This window comes from Mirounga angustirostris, unplaced genomic scaffold (assembly GCF_029215605.1).
Source record: "Mirounga angustirostris isolate CCGP_5_RB_7025 unplaced genomic scaffold, mMirAng1.0.hap1 SCAF_1, whole genome shotgun sequence".
NCBI classification, from domain to species: Eukaryota; Metazoa; Chordata; class Mammalia; order Carnivora; family Phocidae; genus Mirounga; species Mirounga angustirostris.
Window position 1 is genome coordinate 69,351,710 of NW_026991709.1, and position 18,850 is coordinate 69,370,559.

Below are 18,850 nucleotides of genomic sequence, written 5' to 3' on the forward strand. Positions count from 1 at the left end.
ATAAAAAGAATGTTTTATTCATTTGGGCTTTTAGCTACTGAATCAACTACTTTCACCTTCATCTGGGGATGGACTTTATAACTATCTGCTGAATCAATAGATTCCCTAAACCTTCTAGACTTGGGACTGCTCACCTGGTGAACATACTCTCTGATCTTCAACTATGGAGCATCCATGAGCTTCAGAGTTCAATGATTATTGAGAAAAAGGCTCAGCAATAAGCACAGGAAGCAACAGGGGATGGGCATAGTTGCAGGAAGGTTGTGGTGAAAGCCGGCCGAATGTCAGCAATGGTGAGAGGAGAAATGGGGACATATACTATCTAGTAGGCAGCTGTCCTGTGACAGACTTGACTTTCCCAACATTATGTATGTTAGCTGTAGCTTGTCCACAGATGCCCTTTATCAGAGTACGTTTCCCTCTATTCCTAGTTTGCTGAGTTTTCAATCATAAATCAGTGTTGAATCTTTTTTTTTACATGTATCAAAATGATCATAAGGTACTACTCTTTACTGTGTTAATATGATGGGATTATAGTAATTGACTTTTAATGTTAAATCAACCTTGCATTCCGAGATAAACTCTGCTTGAATCACGACATACTATGCTCTTTACATATTGCTGGGTCCAATTAGTTAATGGTTTAACAATTTCTGCATCTATGGTTATGATGTATATTGATATGTCACTTCTTTTTCTTGAAAAGGTCTTTGGCCAGTTTTGGTACTGTGGTAATACTGTTCCCATTAAGAAAAAAAAAAAAATGAAAAAAATGGGAAGGAAGTATTCCCTTTTCCCTATTTTCTGAAAGTCTGTGTAGAATTAAAGCTTTTTCTTACTTAACTGTTTGATACAACTCATCAATAAAGCCATCGAGACCTGAAGTTTTCTTTTGTAGGAATAATTTTGATAATAAATTTCTTTGGTACAAGGTTACTCAGATTTTCTATTTCATCTAGTATCAGTTTTAGTAAGCTATATTTTTAAAGGAACTTGCTGACTTCATCTAATTTATTGGTTTAAAGTTGCCCATAATATTCCTTATTATCCTTTTAATGTCTGTAAGATCTATAGTAACATCTCCCATCTCATTCTTGATAGAAATAATTTGTACTTTTTCATTTTCCATCCAGGTTTGCTAGAAGTTTAATTTTATTAATCTTTTCAAAGAACCAACTTTTGGCTTTATAACTCTATTTTTAATACCATTAATTTTCCTCTTCCTTTCTTCCACTTACTTTGGATTTAATTTGCTCTTTTTTTCAATAGCTTATTCCTTCCTTTCAAATATATAGGTATTTAAAGCTATATAATTTAGGAAGCAAGTATAAGTCTACTGATCTGACCTTTTATTATTTATTTCTCTGGGTTACTCACCCTTGAAAGAAATTCCCAAATCTTTTTTTTAGGGAAAACTTTTTATGAGAAATCAGTAAATTCTACCCAGGGGGAGAGTATGCATATAAATCTAAAGAAGGATTATAAGGATATAAAAAGCCTAGCATTCCTGTTACATAACTCTTGGTTTTTCATTCCATCCCAAGCTGGGTGTGTTTATTCTAAAGATGCTTGAATTTTAAGAACCCGCAGTTCCTGTTTTGGATGCTATGTTGTAATTACCAGTGACTCATTCAGGCATACTCAAGTTTTGGATGTAAATGAAGGTTAAGTATGACTTCAGTTAATTTTAATGCTTTGACTATACCAACCGCATCACTAGTACACCGTCAGGACGAGATCTTCCTCTGTTACTATTTACATTAATGTAATGAGTCATTTTTCTTCAGTCATTCTTTATATTTTTATATTTAGCTTTGAAGATTTAAACCCCACTTCTCTTTAATAATTCATTTTAGCATTCTGATTTTTAAATAGTTTTGAAAAGGGTTATTGCACAGATTATTTTCTTTATACTTATTCTGGATAGTACCAAAAATAATTCCCATCATAAAACTTCTTTAAGAGTTTCTTGTTCGTTTGTTTGTTTTTGAGGGGGGCACCTGCCTGGCTCAGTCCGTACAGCACACAACTCTTAATCTCAAGATTATGAGTTCAAGCCCCACGTTGGGCATGGAGCCTACTTAAACAAAACAAAAAACAAGTTCAAGAGTTTGTTGTTTTTTTTTTTAAAGGAATGATTTGTGCTATCAAATGAAACTTTTTAAAAAGTCAACCCAAGTCAAGATATTCCTAAATATACATACAATCAAGTGAATATTTGCATGTTTTAGAAAAATATTTTTCCTAATTCATCTTTTTAAAACATAGGTAACAATGGCCTTCTCAAACTAAATCAGCTAGTAGAAAAAAATCTACTACATTTTACATTTAGCTTAAGGTTAGTTTTGGGAAGAAGGCTTTTGATTTTTAAATGCCAAATGTAAAGCTATTTTATTTGATGACCTTTGCCTCCAGCAATTTTCTTTTTTTAAAAAGCAGTAAATTTTTAAAAATTGTATCTCATTTCAGCATCTTATTTTTTGAAAAACCCAACATTTTGGCCTCAGATAAATTTACACAAACACTTCAAAACATAATATAGCACGTATTATTTTCTCACAGGGCATCCGATACTAATATGTATAGATAACTTGGTTAAAATAACAAAAATCATATGAAAATCAGCACAATATTTCATTTATTTATTGTATACGTTTGGCAAACAGCACAAAAATCCAGCAACATTTTAAACATGTAAAAAAGTCAAATACTGAACAGTACTGGGGATTTTTTTTTACATAATTAGTAATAATGGGAACACATTTAAAATACTGCAAAGCTAGCAAAATGAGGGTGCTTGGCGTCTGAACATATACCACAAAAACACACAAACACACACACGCACAAAAACAATATAATTTATCTTTACAAAAATTACAGCCAAGCAATAGAAAAGAAGGATGTTAATAATGAAGATACTAACACATATGTTCACTACATGTATCTTACACATTGAAATGCTACATCTTGTACCCTGAAATGCCATGTGTAGAGAGCCAAGCAGAGTAAATTTAGGCTCATCACTGAGGTTAAGAATTATTTGAGAAGAATTTAGTGCTTATATGTAACATATTCAATTAAAACTTTCTACATAGCAATTCCTAGTTCATAACAATGTGTTCCACTATATATCTGAGAAGCTGAATCTTCTTTGTTGACAGTATAAAATTTCTGACCAGTATCAAAATTCTGGTAAAACACAAATTGAAGGCATTTTCTAGTGTATGCAAATGTTATAGGGGGCATCAATGAATGTGGGAGAAAATCTTAGATTTCACACTAAGTTTCTGCTGAGCTTTGTCAAACCGAACAGCTCAACTCTAAGGCAAGAAAAAATAACCCCCTATAACAGCTTAGTGGGTCTTAGCAAGTGAAGATAGGAATTCAATCTTAGGAAAAAACTCCCTACATAAACAGACTGGAGACAACTGGCATTGAAACAAACAAATTACCTAACATCTTAACATTCAGTCATTGGTTCAGAAGCCTGACGAACCATCTATTGGTAATGTATTATCAAATTAACTTTTTGGAATCAGCACCAGTCCCCAAAACCTCAAATTATAATATTTAATATTCATTAAAATACATCCTTCTTGTGCTATATGAACACAACTACAATCAAATTAAAGAAAGTTGAATTGACTCAACTTATACATATTTTTGTGTATACTGGGTAACGACTTAAGTTTTTTTCATTTACTTGTGCTTCTGTTCTGGGGCACTTTGATTGAAGAGAAATTCATTTCACAAGATTACATCTTGCTAAAGCATTCCTTAGCATTGGTCCAAACTTGAATTCCCTAAGACAAAACAAAACAAAACCACCAAACAAAAAACAAAAAAAGAAAAGAAAACTTTAAAATGTGATTTTGCAAGGATTCTGAAAGCCGAAGTTTTGGCTTACTGGTATGCTAAATTTCACTTTCTGGAATAACTAACAAGTCCAGCAAATATGACACTATTTCTGGCAATGGCTAATAGAAGTGAATGTCTAATGCTTCTGAAAAAAGAAAGAGATTTGCATAGCCTATCTTCAAGAGGGGAAAAGAGCTCCTACAACTTCTTTTTTTAGCAAACTAAGTTTTCAAGGTTCATAACATAAACTCATTTACTCAGATCACATGTTTGCATCATTTCTATTTGTAAACCAAACAAGTTTTCAGGCAGTTTTTCTATGTAATACTTAAAACAAAAGAAAAAAAACCTTATTAATTTAACAAATAAAAATTAATGGATTTTTTAAAAAAAATGGCTTATTAAATTATCAGTTTAACAACTAATGTTGTGATAAAAACCAGTAACAGGCTAAATTACCAAAGCCTCCCCAGTGGTTCTAGCAGGCCGTTCAGCACAAAGTTAATATGACATACATACCTAATATGCTTAAACAAAAATGCATGTATATAAAAATAAAATAGTAAAATCTAACCAACTGGTAGAAACAAAGGGTTTTTTTTTAACAAACAAGATACATATTCTTGAATAACTGCTAATTCATGAAGAAGCAATATTTTAATACTTAAACATTAAAGTATGTCAATATTTATCAACTTACCAAGGCTCCAAACACTAGAAAAAAAAAAATCAATCTTTTGATTTTTCTCCTCCTGATGAAATACAAAAAGCAAATTTTTTTAAAAAAATCCTTTAAAATGTCTCAGATTGGCTGGATAAAGTAGTATCTAGTAAGAGTATTTGTTGTCAGAAAGGATAAGAGATCTTGTGCACTCACATAGGAAAGTGTCCATGAGACGTCAAATGAGCAAATGAAAACAACCCCCAGCACATGTAATGCAGTCCAGTTTTTTGCGGGGAATTATGTTCTAAATTACTGTAAATGTACAAGAACGTCTGGAAGGACACACGCGAAGTTTCTAACAGTGGTGAGGTTTCAAAAGGGATTTGCTGGAGGAGGGGGAAGAATTTTTACCTAATATGCTTCTGGATTTTTATAATTTTTGCAATGAGAGTATGTTATCTTTATGGTAATATTTCTGCTCTGATCTTTATTAAATTCCTACCTTCTACTAATTTTGGGCTTTGTTCTTTTTCTAATCCCTTTAGATGTAAGGTTAGATTGAGATTTTTCTTGTTTCTTGAGGTCGGCCTGTATCGCTATAATTTCCCTTTTTTTTTTTTTTTTTAAGATTTTATTTATTTATTTGAGAGAAAGAGAGCACAAGAGGGGGGAGCGGGAGAGGGAGAAGCAGACTCCCTGCTGAGCAGGGAGCCCGATGCGGGACTCGATCCTGGGACTCCAGGATCATGACCTGAGTCGAAGGCAGTTGCTTAACCATCTGAGCCACCCAGGCGCCCTATAATTTCCCTCTTTGAACTGCTTTCGCTGTGCTCGCTTTGGCAGCACATATACTAAAAATGAACTGCTTTTGCTGCGTTCCAAAGATTTTGGACCACTGTGTTTTCATTTTCATTTGTAGCCATATATTTTTTTATTACCTCTTTGATTTCCTCACTGACTCACTGGAGGTTTGGCAGCATGCTCTTTAGCCTCCACATGTTTGTATTTTTCCAGTTTTTTTCTTGTGATTGATTTCTAGTTTATACAATTGTGGTCAGGAAAGATGATGATATTATCTCATTCTTCTTACATTTTTTTTTTAAGATTTTATTTATTTATTTGTCAGAGAGAGAGAGAGTGAGAGAGCACAAGCTAGGGGGAGGAGCAGAGGAAGAGGAAGAAGCAGGCTCCCCACTAAGCAAGGAGCCTGATGTGGGGCTTGATCCCTGGATCCCGGGATCATGACCTGAACCAAAGGCTTAATCTACTGAGCCACCCAGGCATCCCAGTCTTCTTTAATTTTATTGAGAGTTGTTTTGTGGCCAAATGTGTGATTATCCTGGAGAATGTTCCATGTGCACTTGAAAAGAATATATATTCTGTTTTTGGATGTTATATTCTACACATATCTGTTAAGGCCATGTGGGCTAAAGTGTCACTCAAAGATACTGTTTCCTTATTAATTTTCTGTCTTGATGATCTATCCATTGATGTAAGTGGGGTGTTAAAATCCCCTACCATTACTGTATTACCATCAATTTCTCCCTTTATATCTGTTAATATTACTTTATGTATTTCGGTATTCCAGTGTTGGGTAAATATCTACAGCTGTTATAGCCTCTTGCTGGGTTGGCCCCTTTATCATTATGTAATGCCCTTCCTTGTCTCGTTACAGTCTTTGTTTTAAAGTCCATTTTGTCTACTTTGTCTGATGTAAGTATTGCCACCCTGGCTTTTTTTTTCCCATTTCCATTTGCATGGAATATCTTTTTCCATACGATAATTCTTAAAATTTAAAAAGATAAAGTAGGGCACCTGGGTGGCTCAGTTGTTAAGCGTCTGCCTTCGGCTCAGGTCATGATCCCAGGGTCCTGGGATCGAGCCCCACATCGGGCTCCCTGCTCGGCGGGAAGCCTGCTTCTCCCTCTCCCATTCCCCCTACTTGTGTTCCCTCTCTCGCTATGTCTCTCTCTGTCAAATAAATAAATAAAATCTTAAAAAATAAATAAACAGAAAGCCTCTTACTAAAAAAAAAAGATAAAGTAGCTTAAAAATCAATCAAGTATTTCTTGATTCAATGAGAAAATTCACTATCAAAAAGATTGACCAAAAAAACACTTAGAAGTGATCCTTGATTTTTTTTTTTAAGATTTATTTATTTATTTGAGAGAGAGAATGAGATAGAGAGCATGAGAGGGAGGAGGGTCAGAGGGAGAAGCAGATTCCCTGCTGAGCAGGGAGCCCGATGCGGGACTCGATCCCGGGACTCCAGGATCATGACCTGAGCTGAAGGCAGTCACTTAACCAACTGAGCCACCCAGGCGCCCCGTGATCCTTGATTTTTAAGTGTTAATACTTTTTATGTAAATTTTTTTAAAGATTTTATTTATTTGTCAGAGAGAGAGAGAACACAAGCAGGGGGAAGGACAGAGGGAGAAGCAGGCTTCCGGCGGAGCAGGGAGCCCGACATGAGGTTCGATGCCAGGACACTGGGATCATGACCTGAGCAGAAGGCAGATGTGTAAGCAACTGAGCCATCTAGGCATCCTTGTAAAAGTTTTTTGTTTTGGTTTACTACTACTACAATTTAGTCATTTGATTATATTCAATTACCACTTTGGATAGCTGACATTATAACAAAGTATGGTATATTTGAAAAGTTAATACACAAGTAAAATAAGCAAAACATAGATACCCATATTTACCCAAGAAAAACTAATATTAATCTTATCTTCTCGTACTTAATTTTAAGTTCATAAAAAAAAGAATACTGCAGATTTTCATATATAAAAATCTATTCCACTTAAGGAAAAAAATACATGATGAAACTTTATAGTACTGTTCTTGGGCAATAAGGTGAATACACATCTTTTTAATCTCATGTGGGTATACTTGTTTACTATACTTAATCGTAGGACACATGAGCAGACACACAAGATATCCAACAGCATATCCAAATACACCTACAGTGATATCTTCTTTATTCAGATTAATTTCCAGCACCCTCAACCACCCCACCCTAGGTAAAGTGGGGAGAAAAGTCCTTTGAGCCATTATACAGTCTGCCTTTTACTTGGAAAAGCAGAAAACAGAAGATCACAAGGAGCTTATTAGTAAGTCTTTTATGAAAACAAAACCAAACCAACTCTAAAACATTTGTGTTATCTGATCTTTCAGACCTCCCGAGATTAAAAAAAAGAAAGGTTAGAAAAAAGACTAAATGTGAAGCAATCTGTGAAGCAGGGAGGCAGTAGAGTTAGCAGGAAGAGAGCAACAGATAAAAACACTATCAAGCTGTGGGGCACCCGGGTGGCTCAGTCAGTTGGATGCCCCGACTCCTGATTTAGGCTCAGATCATGATCTCAGGGTCATGGGATCGAGTCCCATATCAGGCTCTGCGCTCAGTACGGAGTAGGCTTGGGATTCTCTCTCTTCCTCTGCTCCTCCCCTCCCCGCTCACACACTTGCTTGCTTGCTCTCTCTCTAATAAATAAATGTATTAGTAAATAAAGTCTTAAAAAAAACACACACTATCAAGCTACAGTCATACTCACCCATTGGCATGTGCAGATGGATCACTCATGATTTTAATGTCTCTTAAACGACCTCAGAGATCCACTACGTGAAGTAACTTACACTTTAACTGAGGCATAAATATGAATTTGGCCAATACAAAAGGAGCCCATGTGACTAATTCTAGAGTCTGGTGTTTACATCTCAAAATATCCTTGCTCTCTGTGCACTGCTGGTGATACCAAGTGGAAAGGGCTAGGGGAGGGATGGTGTCTAGCCAGAAAATACACATTTTGGATGAATTAAAGCACAAGTTGTTTATATGAGTATGATTTTTCCCTCTAAGAAGGTCTTAATAACTGAGAAATCATCTTGCTATATGATTTACTGAGATAATGCACGTCGGTAAACTGTGAAGTGCTAGACATATGTAAACCATTGGTACCAACTGACACGCACAGGCAGATCGTGGGTTATAAAAAAGAAGGAATGTTTTATATTTCGTTCTTACAATAGCATTTTAAAGATTTCAGCACTGTTCAAACACTTACTTGAACCAGAATAAGCTTCCGTGTTCTTATCTTCTTCTATGGATATCAGTCACATGACAGACTTACTATGACAACAAACCATATCATAACCACATTTCCCCGAAACCATGGTTAAGCTATCTCCCAATCCAAGTACTATACATCACTGTTAGGAACAGTATCTTACCCCAAGATGTCCAAGAACATCATATAATCCAAGTAATGGTGTTGATATATATTTTCAGATACTAGATATAAACAGGGCATACAAATGTGGAACTTTGGGTGAGTGAAGACTTAATAATTAACATTCTGGTTACAATACTCTTTCAACGTTAAGTGAAGAAACCGGAAAACATTCTGGAAGGGGGGGGAAATGGGCTTTAAAAAATGAAAATAAACACTCTGGTCCACATAAGAGAAATCAGTTTTAAAGAAATTTGTAAGCACTTCTGAATATATTTGTACCCTCACCTACCTTTTTGCACATACTGATCTGCATGACTGCATAGCTTATGAGGGCCTCCTTTAAATCATGGTTCTTTTGTTCTTTGAAGCGTTCAATATCGGCCCAAGCATTTTTCACAAATTCTCTGAAATAAAATGTGTAGTCATCATTACTCTTACTCAAATTAGGTTAACTATATTATAAATTCTAATAACCAGTTCTCGTTTGCGTTGGTTTTTATTTATCTATATGAAGGGAAAAGCTACTCTCTGTATAAGATAGTTCTATTTTTCTCTTCCTAAAAATTATACTAGGAGAAGAAGCAGAGAAACTGTCATACATTCGTCTACATTTTAATAATCAATACTTTTGCCACAAGAATCCCAGCTTCAAATTATTCCTATAAAGCAGCCATTAGATGGTTTTATGAACCAGCTCACAAGCCTAACAGAGGCCATGTGAAGTTGCCCTCCTGGGGTCACTGGAAAACATACTCTTTTGACAAGATATATCATGTATCACAATTATTATTATTATAACACATGAAGTTTTTTTTTTTCAAGATTTTATTTATTTGACAGACACAGAGAGAGTACAAGCACAGGGAGTGGGAGAGGGAGAGGGACTCGCCATCCTGGGATCATGACCCGAGCCAAAGGCAGCGGCCCAACTGACTGAGCCACCCAGGCGCCCCTACACACTTGCTTTCAATGACAACCAGAGTTTTAAAAATTCTGAGAGGCATTTTTCTTTCTAAATCCCATTCATAAAAGTTTACTTTTACTTATTTGGTGCCAGCAGTCCTAAAAATGAACAAAAATACCTCAACACCAATGACAGACTCTTGGTCGGCCTTGATCTACTTATTATCAGATGAAAAACAACAATAAGGAAAATAAGCCAAACTGCAATGGCAGACCTTTGATAGTTGCATTTCCAGAAATATTTATGGAATAATTACGTGCCAAGCCCAATGCAGGATGTTGAAACATAAAGATGAAAGACACAGTCATTGACTTTGAAGGGCACTTAATCTAGCCGGGGACAATCACAGAGAACAACTGACCACCCAAAACAAAACTGCCATGTTATCGTGGCATGAACCAAGGGCTACGAGAGCCTGCGAGGCTAGAAGTAAGCCTCACAAAGGAAGTAGCACGAGAGCTGGGCAATGAAGAACGATCAGGCTTTTGTCAAGTGATGGAGAAGAAAGGGCAAAGGGAATGTGCAAAGGACAGAAATCAGGAAAAGTGCAGGAAAATAATATTATAAAGTTGAAACTCTTCTTACTCTTTCCCCCATACTAAAACTGTTTTTATAACATGATTTTTGATAATTCAAATTTCTTAGGAATTCAATCACTACATTTTATTTTATTTTTTTTAAAGAGCTGTTTATTTATTTATTTGAGAGAGAGAGAGGGAGAGAAAGAGCACAGGAGCAGGGGGAGGGGCAGAGAGAGGGAGAGAGAATTTGAAGCAGAATCCACGCTTAGCGCAGAGCCTGATGCGGGGCTTGATCCCACAACTGCAATATCATGATCTGAGCCAGAACCAAGAGTCGGACACTTAACTGAGCCACCCAGGTGCCCCTCAATCACTACAGTTTAGAAGAACCAGTATAGGGGCACCTGGCTGGCTCAGTCGGTGGAGCCTGTGATTCTTGATCTCAGGGTCATGAGTTCGAGTCCCACGTTGGGTGTACAGATTACTTGAAAATAAAATCTTAAAAAAAAAATGCCCTAGAAGAACAGGCTATAATGTAGGAATGTTAATGAAGATGGGAAACGGTATAAAAAAACAATCTGCCATGTAGTACATATGTCTAGTTTTGTTCAACATCTCAGCATTTTTACCTGCCTTCCAGATTTTTAGACTTTAACTGTTGTTCTCCTTCATTTATTTGTTCTTCTAGCACCTTTATTCTGGCTTCTCTCTGCTCTGGAGTTTCTTGACCAAAGAGCTTGGTAGTCATTCCCTTCAAAGAAAATGTTCTCACGGTCTAAAAGGAAACATAAACAGGTGAGTGGATAAACAAAATGTGGCACATATGTACAAAGAAATATTATTCAGCCTGAAAAAGAAAGGGAATTCTGACACATGCTACAACATGGATGCATCTGAGAACATTATGCTAAGTGGAAATAAACAAGTCACAAAAAGACAAATACTGTATGATTCTTCTTAATGTAAGGTATCTAGAGTAGTCAAAGTCATAGAGACAGAAAGTAGAATGGTGACCGCCAAGGGCTGGAGGGAAGGGAAATCGACAGTTGATGTTTAATGGTATAGAGTTTCAATTTTCAAGATGAAGAGAGTTCTGGAGGTTGGCTGCACAACAATATGAATGTACTTACTACTACTGAACTATACACTTCAAAATAGCTATCAACAATGCCTAGTATAACCATTCATTAATCTATGCTCTCATAAAATTGCTTTTAATTTGTATCAGTGTAAATTCAATAATAGTTGTACTAATTTTTTTCCACTATTTTGTAAGCTCAAAATCGTAAGAGTAAAAACTATTATTATTATTTTTTTAAAGATTTTATTTATTTATTTGACAGAGAAAGAGAGAGTTCACAAGCAGGGGGAGAGGCAGAGGAAGAGGGAGAAGCAGGCTCCTGGCTGAGCACCAGGACCGACTGAGCCACCCAGGCGCCCCAAGAGTAAAAATTATTTTTTAAAAAGAAAAATACAGATGCCTGGCTGGCTCAGTGGGTAGAGCATGTGACTCTTGATCCTCAGGGTTGTGAGTTTGAGCCCCATGTTGGGTGTAGAGATTACTTAAAAATAAAATCCGGGCGCCTCAGTGGCTCACAGTTGTTAAGCGTCTACCTTCGGCTCAGGTCATGATGCCAGGGTTCTGGGATCGAGCCCCACATCGGGGTCCCTGCTCGGCGGGAAGCCTGCTTCTCCTTCTCCCACTCCCCCTGCTTGTGTTCCCTCTCTTGCTGTCTCTCTCTCTGTCAAATAATAAGATCTTTAAAAAAATAAAAAATAAAAAAATAAAATCTTTCAAGATAGACAGATCTATACATACATATATAGAAGAAAAAGAGAAAAACCAGGTTAAAAAAATGGTTAAGATGACAAATTTTGGTATGTATACTTAAACCACAACTAAACATTTTTTTTAAAAAAGGGAAATAAAACTTTTGCCATTTTCCCCATACCTCATAAGTCTTATAACCAGGGGTCCTAACATGATTGCTAACTCTGGAATAATATGGAATAGTCAAAAAGAAAAAATTTCTAACTGAACTTCTTAATCAAATGGAAAACTTCTAGGTGAAGTATTAGGCAAATTATTTCCTTAGATCATAAGTCATATTTCTTTAAATTTCTCTCTGACATAAAAAATAGATAAAATTCAACAGGCAACAAAGGAAACAGACCACACTAAAACAAACAAACAACATTTAAAATCTGCATAACACACACTGGAACTTGGGTATCTATCAATAAAATAGGATGCCTTCCTTCCCTTGGAGGGAAGCCTGAAGCATCACTGCTTTAACACTTCCTCACTCTCCGGAATTTACTGAGAGAAACACTTTTCCCTTCACATGGAGGAGTAGAGAACCCTGCTCCATGAAAATAGCCTGGGAATTTCCCCTGAGTTTTAAAAATAAATCAAGCCCAGTGTATACATGTTTTGTGGCCAACGGTCTTTTCCCACATATATCTGTGACTTTTCAGACATACCAAAGTACTCGTTAACTATGAAGTGACGGATAAATGGTGGTACTGTCACTGTTTCATTATTTCCAGATTGTGTATTCTCACTACAACAGCTACTTTATTCCAATAAAATGGTTGGACAGTAGAAAGCTGACTATAAAAATGATCTAAGATTCATACAATAAGATATGGAATTTTCTTCACAAGTATTCACTGTGTACCAAAAGCTCCTTCCTAGGAGAGATGCACTGATTCTAACTAGGTAAGGCTTTTCAAAGTAAACTAAAATTTCTATAATATACTTTGTAAAATTAAACCTGACAAACGTCATTATTTCAACCACAAAGAATAATGTTTTTTCATTTGGACTTAACATAAACTAAAAGACACTTACTACACAGAGCAATGTTGGCAGAATTTTTTTTTTAAAGATTTTATTTTCAAGTAATCTGTACACCCAACGTGGGGCTCGAACTCACAACCCTGAGGTCAAGAGCTGCATGCTCCACCAACTGAGCCAGCCAGGTGCCCTGGCAGAATTTCTTCCAATGCTATATAATACAATGTTTTAATGGCTTACGTCTTTTAATATCAAGATCACAACCCAAAGAATTATAATGTTGCCCATAAATTATTCCCCTATAAAAGCTACAGGCATCCTGAGTATTAGAGCTGCAGCTCCTTCCTTATATGGCTTGCTGCAATGATACAGAGACCTAAATGGAACACTCACCCCAGTTGCCAGTTCCTCACATTGCTGCTTTTTGGATGCTAAGTCCTGAGCAGCCATCTCCAAGTCATATTGCATAAGTTCATGTTTCCTGCATACAGCCCTAGGGATGAAAAAAGTGCTGCCATTTAATTTTTGTGCCTTCTTTTAACATATCAAAAAAATTTTTCAGGGGACAAGGGGAAGCATTCACAATGTCTTACTAGGCTCAGAACTTGTGCACACAGAATTTTCAAGTTTAAAATGTAGTAGCCCAATATCAAAAATTAAATCTAGCAGAACATAAGCATAAAAGTTTTACATATACTTAACAAAAAAGGTCATTTTTTAGATACCTGCAACATATTTTTCAATAAACACACCATTATCATATACATTAACAACAAAATCTTTTGTATAACATAGAAACTAATGGTGGATTCTCACAAAGCAACTGAATATTCTTTAAAAAGATTTCTCAATATTTTCTTTTTTTATACAGAAATGTCTTAGTTTTGAGGTGCCTAGGTGGCTCAGTTGGTTAAGCATCCAACTCTTGATTTTGGCTCAGGTCATGATCTCAGGGTCGTGAGACTGAGCCCCATGTCAGGCTCTGTGCTCAGCAGGGAGCCTGCTTTAGATTCTCTCCTCCCTCTGCCCGCACCCCCCCACCCCGCTTGCGTACACGCACTCTCTCTCAAATAAATCTTAAAAAAAAAAGTCTTAGTTTTTATCATAAAAGTAATCCACACTTAGTGTAAAAAAAAAAATGCTAATACAGGAATGCACAAAATAAAAAGTTTCACAAATTCTTTCTTTTGCCTAACTCCACCATCCAGACAGAATCCATATTAATAGATGATGCATATTTGGCCAGACCTTAGCTAGGCACTTACAAATACACATATGCACATGCCTCAAGTGATTCTACATCTCATCTTACTTAACTATATACCATGGACATACCAATATACATTAATCTTTTCTACAGTGTTTAAGAACTATACAGAATTCCACTGTATTCAGCAACTTTCTTTTGCTTTGTAACGAGACCTTGGTGAAACTCCTGACTACTCAAAGTCTTAAAAGGAACAAGGCTAACAATGTGCGGATATTTTCATACCAGTTACTGAACAACTAAAGGAAAATTGGTGCTGTGTTTACTAACAGAATTCTTATACTGCTTTTAAAAGTGACAGGAAAATAACCAAAAGTGGCTATGATCAAAAGACACCAAAAATTGGACAGAAAAAGTATACTAATTTCTTCTTAATTAAATAGAACTATATACCAGAGAATTCTGTTCAGCTCTGTAGGAGATACCATAAAAACAGAAGACAAAGTGCTGATATTAAGAACTTATACAACCTTACTAAGAAGATAAGCAGATGTGTAAAGAATTACAGAATAAAAATGGCAACATATTGCCTAGTGACAGGCCTACATACACTCAATCTATATTTTGCATTCAATCTTCAAACTGAAAAAAGTAGAAAGAACAACCTACAAACAGATCTGAGGTTAGAGACTGATGAGTTTTATCAATATTATGTTTCAAGAACAGGACTTGTCTTTAATGTCTATGTCTAGCACTCTGCAACACAGAGGATTACAATGAGACCTCATTCAATACCTGGGGGATGAATTCATTTAAAAATCACCTTACTGTCTTTACTTTCTGGCAACGTATGAGGAGAGTGGTGACCAGCCACAGGGCTGCATCTGGAACACTTATTATACTTACCGTAATGCTTCTGCATAAAACAGATATTCCTTTAACTGATCTGCATAATGTTCTTCATCTTCTAAAATATCATCAATAGAAGATGCATACCTGTTTAAAAAACATTGCACACAAACTTTTATCACGATACAAAGTATTAATGATCAAAAGAAGTGCTATTTGTTACCCCTCAATAACAAAAGTAAGTACACAAAGGTGAGAATAAGCATTCAGAAACACTTATAGCAATTTTTAATTACCAGGAAAATTTTATTGAACTTTACCAAAATGTTTCAATCAGCAATGGCTTGGAAATAAAAAACAAAAAAAAAAGGTCCTTCTTACAGGTAGCTTAAGAAGCCCCATAAGACTATAATATATTTTGTTCAAAGATATTCTATGAAAGGGCTACAAAATCTGTAGAAAAAATAAGAGTTCAGTATAATTGGTGCTCAAATGTTCCTGGCAACAATTACATACAGTAATGCTTAAAAGCTACAAAAGGAAAAACAGAGTAAATAAGATTATAAAAAACTTTAGAAGCCTTATTTTATACTAATTCTCAATAGCAACCTGTGCTTTGATCTGGACAAGCCCTTCATTGTGTTGTCATTCTCATTCCTGCACCTCAGTCCTTCCTTGTACAGAAATGTGACAGCTCTCTACATTGCTTCTCCAAATCCTACAAACACATATCTCAGCACCTCTAGGAAATCTTCCCAGACTACTTTAGTCCTTAGTCATCACTCTACTTTTGATCTTTTTTTTTTTTTTAAGATTTTATTTATTTATTCGAGAGAGAGGGACAGAGTGCATGAGCAGGAGGAGGGGCAGAGGGAGAAGCAGATTCCCTGCTGAGCAGGGAGGACACGGGGCTCAATCCTAGGACCCCGAGATCATTACCTGAGCCAAAGTCAGCCACTTAACCGACTGAGCTACTACCCAGGCGCCCCCACTTCTGATCTTTTATCAACAATTCACAACTTACATTTTATCAAATGTCTCATGTGTTGGTTTTATTTCTTCAACCACATTATAAATTCCATAAGGACATGGGTTTTGTCATGTACTATCTCTGTATGGTATAACAGGCATCCTTTTTTCAAATTAATTCTGACTTCTTAGCATGGGAAAAAAAGAAAAATATATTCTATGTCTCCAGACCTGCTTTATGTAGGCAAGTAAGCAAAAGTACTGAAGTTGTAAAAATAAATAAATAAACCTACATTAAGATTCACTGAAAAGCTATGTGCTTATAGGATTTATAAAACAGGCAAAGTCCATATTCTGTAATTACAAACTCATATTTGCATGGAATTTCTTCTATGTGACTGAAAAAAGTCTTGAGAATCACTGTTAAGAGTAGGAAAAACTGCCTTTAATTCATAAACCTATGATTCTGAAAGAGTTAATGTTAAGGAAACAAAAAAGAGGAGCCAGGGTGGCTCAGTCGTTAAGCATCTGCCTTTGGCTCGGGTCATGATCCCAGGGTCCTGGGATCGAACCCCCACATCAGTCTCCCTGCTCCGCAGGAAGCCTGCTTCTCCCTCTCCCACTCCCCCTGCTTGTGTTCCCTCTCTTGCTGTGTCATTCTCTGTCAAATAAATAAATAAAATCTTTAAAAAAAAAAAGGAACCACAGGGCTGGTGGCCTGAAGACAGGAAACAGTGAACAGATAAAAGGCACATCCTTGGGTAGAAAAATGTAAGTGGTAACGATTTTTAGATATCGTTACCGAAATTAATTTTATTTAATGCTTTAAATAAAACAACTGAAGGGATAATCTTAAATTCCTGAAAATGCTAAGTCAACAGAATACAGGAAAACGGCTTAGGGTTAAGCAAATTGGTTGAAAAGTAGCCAGTTAGCTTGAAAATGGCCCAAAGAAATATTTAGATAAAATAAATATTTTTTTGTCTTTTTACTACTGAGTTGTAAGAGTTCTTTATATATTGTGGTTGGAAACGTTTACTCCCAGTCACTGGCTTGCCTCTTCATTATTTTAATGGTGTCTTTTGTGTGTGGGGGGGGGGGGTAAATAAACATAACATAAAATTTACCTTTTAATAATTTTTAAGTGTACAGTTAAGTGGCATTAAGTACATTCACAGTGTTGTGCAACCATTAACCACTATCCATCACCAGAATGTCTTCATCTTCTCTAACACTAACTCCCCACGTTCCTCCCCACCTCCAACAGTATCTTCTGATAAGCAAAATGTTTAATTTTGATAAAGAACAATTTACCATTTAAAAATTTCTTTTTTCTTTTCATGTTCTCTTTAAGAAATCTTTGCTAATTTGAAGGTTGCAACGATATTCTCATGTGTTTTCTACTAAAAGCTATAATTTTAGCTTTTATACTTAAGTATATGATCCAAATTGCATGAGTTTTTATGTAAGGTATGAGAAATAGCTCATGGTTAATTTTTTCCTTGTAGGTAACCAGTTATTCCAGAACCATTCCTTGAGATGTACTATTTTTTTTTTTTAGGTTTTTTTTTTATTCTTATGTTAATCCCCATACATTACATCATTAGTTTTAGATGAAGTGTTCCATGATTCATTGTTTGTGCATAATACCCAGTGCTCCATGCAGAACGTGCCCTCCTGAATACCCACCACCAGGCTAACCCATCCTCCCACCCCCCTCCCCTCTAGAACCCTCAGTTTGTTTTTCAGAGTCCATCGTCTCTCATGGTTCATCTCCCCCTCTAATTTCCCCCCCTTCATTCTTCCCCTCCCGCTACCTTCTTTTTTTTTTTCTTAACATATATTGCATTATTTGTTTCAGAGGTACAGATCTGAGATTCAACAGTCTTGCACAATTCACAGCGCTTACCAGAGCACATACCCTCCCCACTGTCTATCACCCAGTCACCCCATCCCTCCCACCCCACCCCCCACTCCAGCAACCCTCAGTTTGTTTCCTACAATTAAGAATTCCTCATATCAGTGAGATCATATGATACATGTCTTTCTCTGTTTGACTTATTTCACTCAACATAATACCCTCCAGTTCCATCCACGTCATTGCAAATGGCAAGATCTCATTCCTTTTGATGGCTGCATAATATTCCAATGTATATATATACCACATCTTGAGATGTACTATTTAAATGCTGGTCTATCACTACAGATAAAGGGCTGGTATCCAAGATCTATAAAGAACTTCTCAAACTCAACACCCAAAAAACAAATAATCAAGTCAAAAAGTGGGCAGAAGATATGAAAAGACATTTCTCTGAAGAAGACATACAAATGGCTAACAGACACATGAAAAAATGTTCATCATCATTAGCCATCAAGGAAATCCAAATCAAAACCACACAGAGATACCACCTTACACCAGTTAGAATGGCAAAAATGGACAGGGAAAGAAACAACAAATGTTGGAGAGGTTATGGTGAAAGGGGAACCCTCTTACACTGTTGGTGGGAATGCAAGTGGGTACAGCCACTTTGGAAAACAGTGTGGAGGTTCCTCAAAAATTTAAAAATAGAGCTACCCTATGACCCAGCAATTGCACTGCTGGGTATTTACCCCAAAGACACAGATGTAGTGAAAAGAAGGGCCAGATGCACCCCAAAGTTCATAGCAGCAATGTCCGCAATAGCCAAACTGTGGAAAGAGCCGAGATGCCCTTCGACAGATGAATGGATAAAGAAGATGTGGTCTATATATACAATGGAGTATTACTCAGCCATCAGAAAAGATGA

At 36.2% G+C, this 18,850-nt stretch overlaps 1 protein-coding gene across 1 annotated transcript in view; it reads right to left on the bottom strand.

Annotated features, from left to right (window-relative positions):
• Window positions 1-2,615: 2,615 nt before the first annotated feature.
• Window positions 2,616-18,850, bottom strand: part of SNX4 (sorting nexin 4) — a 74,289-nt gene continuing 58,054 nt past the window's right edge. The window contains exons 10-14 of the mRNA XM_045903026.3: window positions 15,153-15,242; window positions 13,433-13,532; window positions 10,869-11,014; window positions 9,044-9,158; window positions 2,616-3,803 (exon numbers count right to left, since the gene is read on the bottom strand). Coding sequence (XP_045758982.1) covers window positions 3,756-3,803; window positions 9,044-9,158; window positions 10,869-11,014; window positions 13,433-13,532; window positions 15,153-15,242 — 499 coding nt within the window. The 3' untranslated portion in view covers window positions 2,616-3,755. The remainder of the gene's footprint in view (window positions 3,804-9,043; window positions 9,159-10,868; window positions 11,015-13,432; window positions 13,533-15,152; window positions 15,243-18,850) is intronic.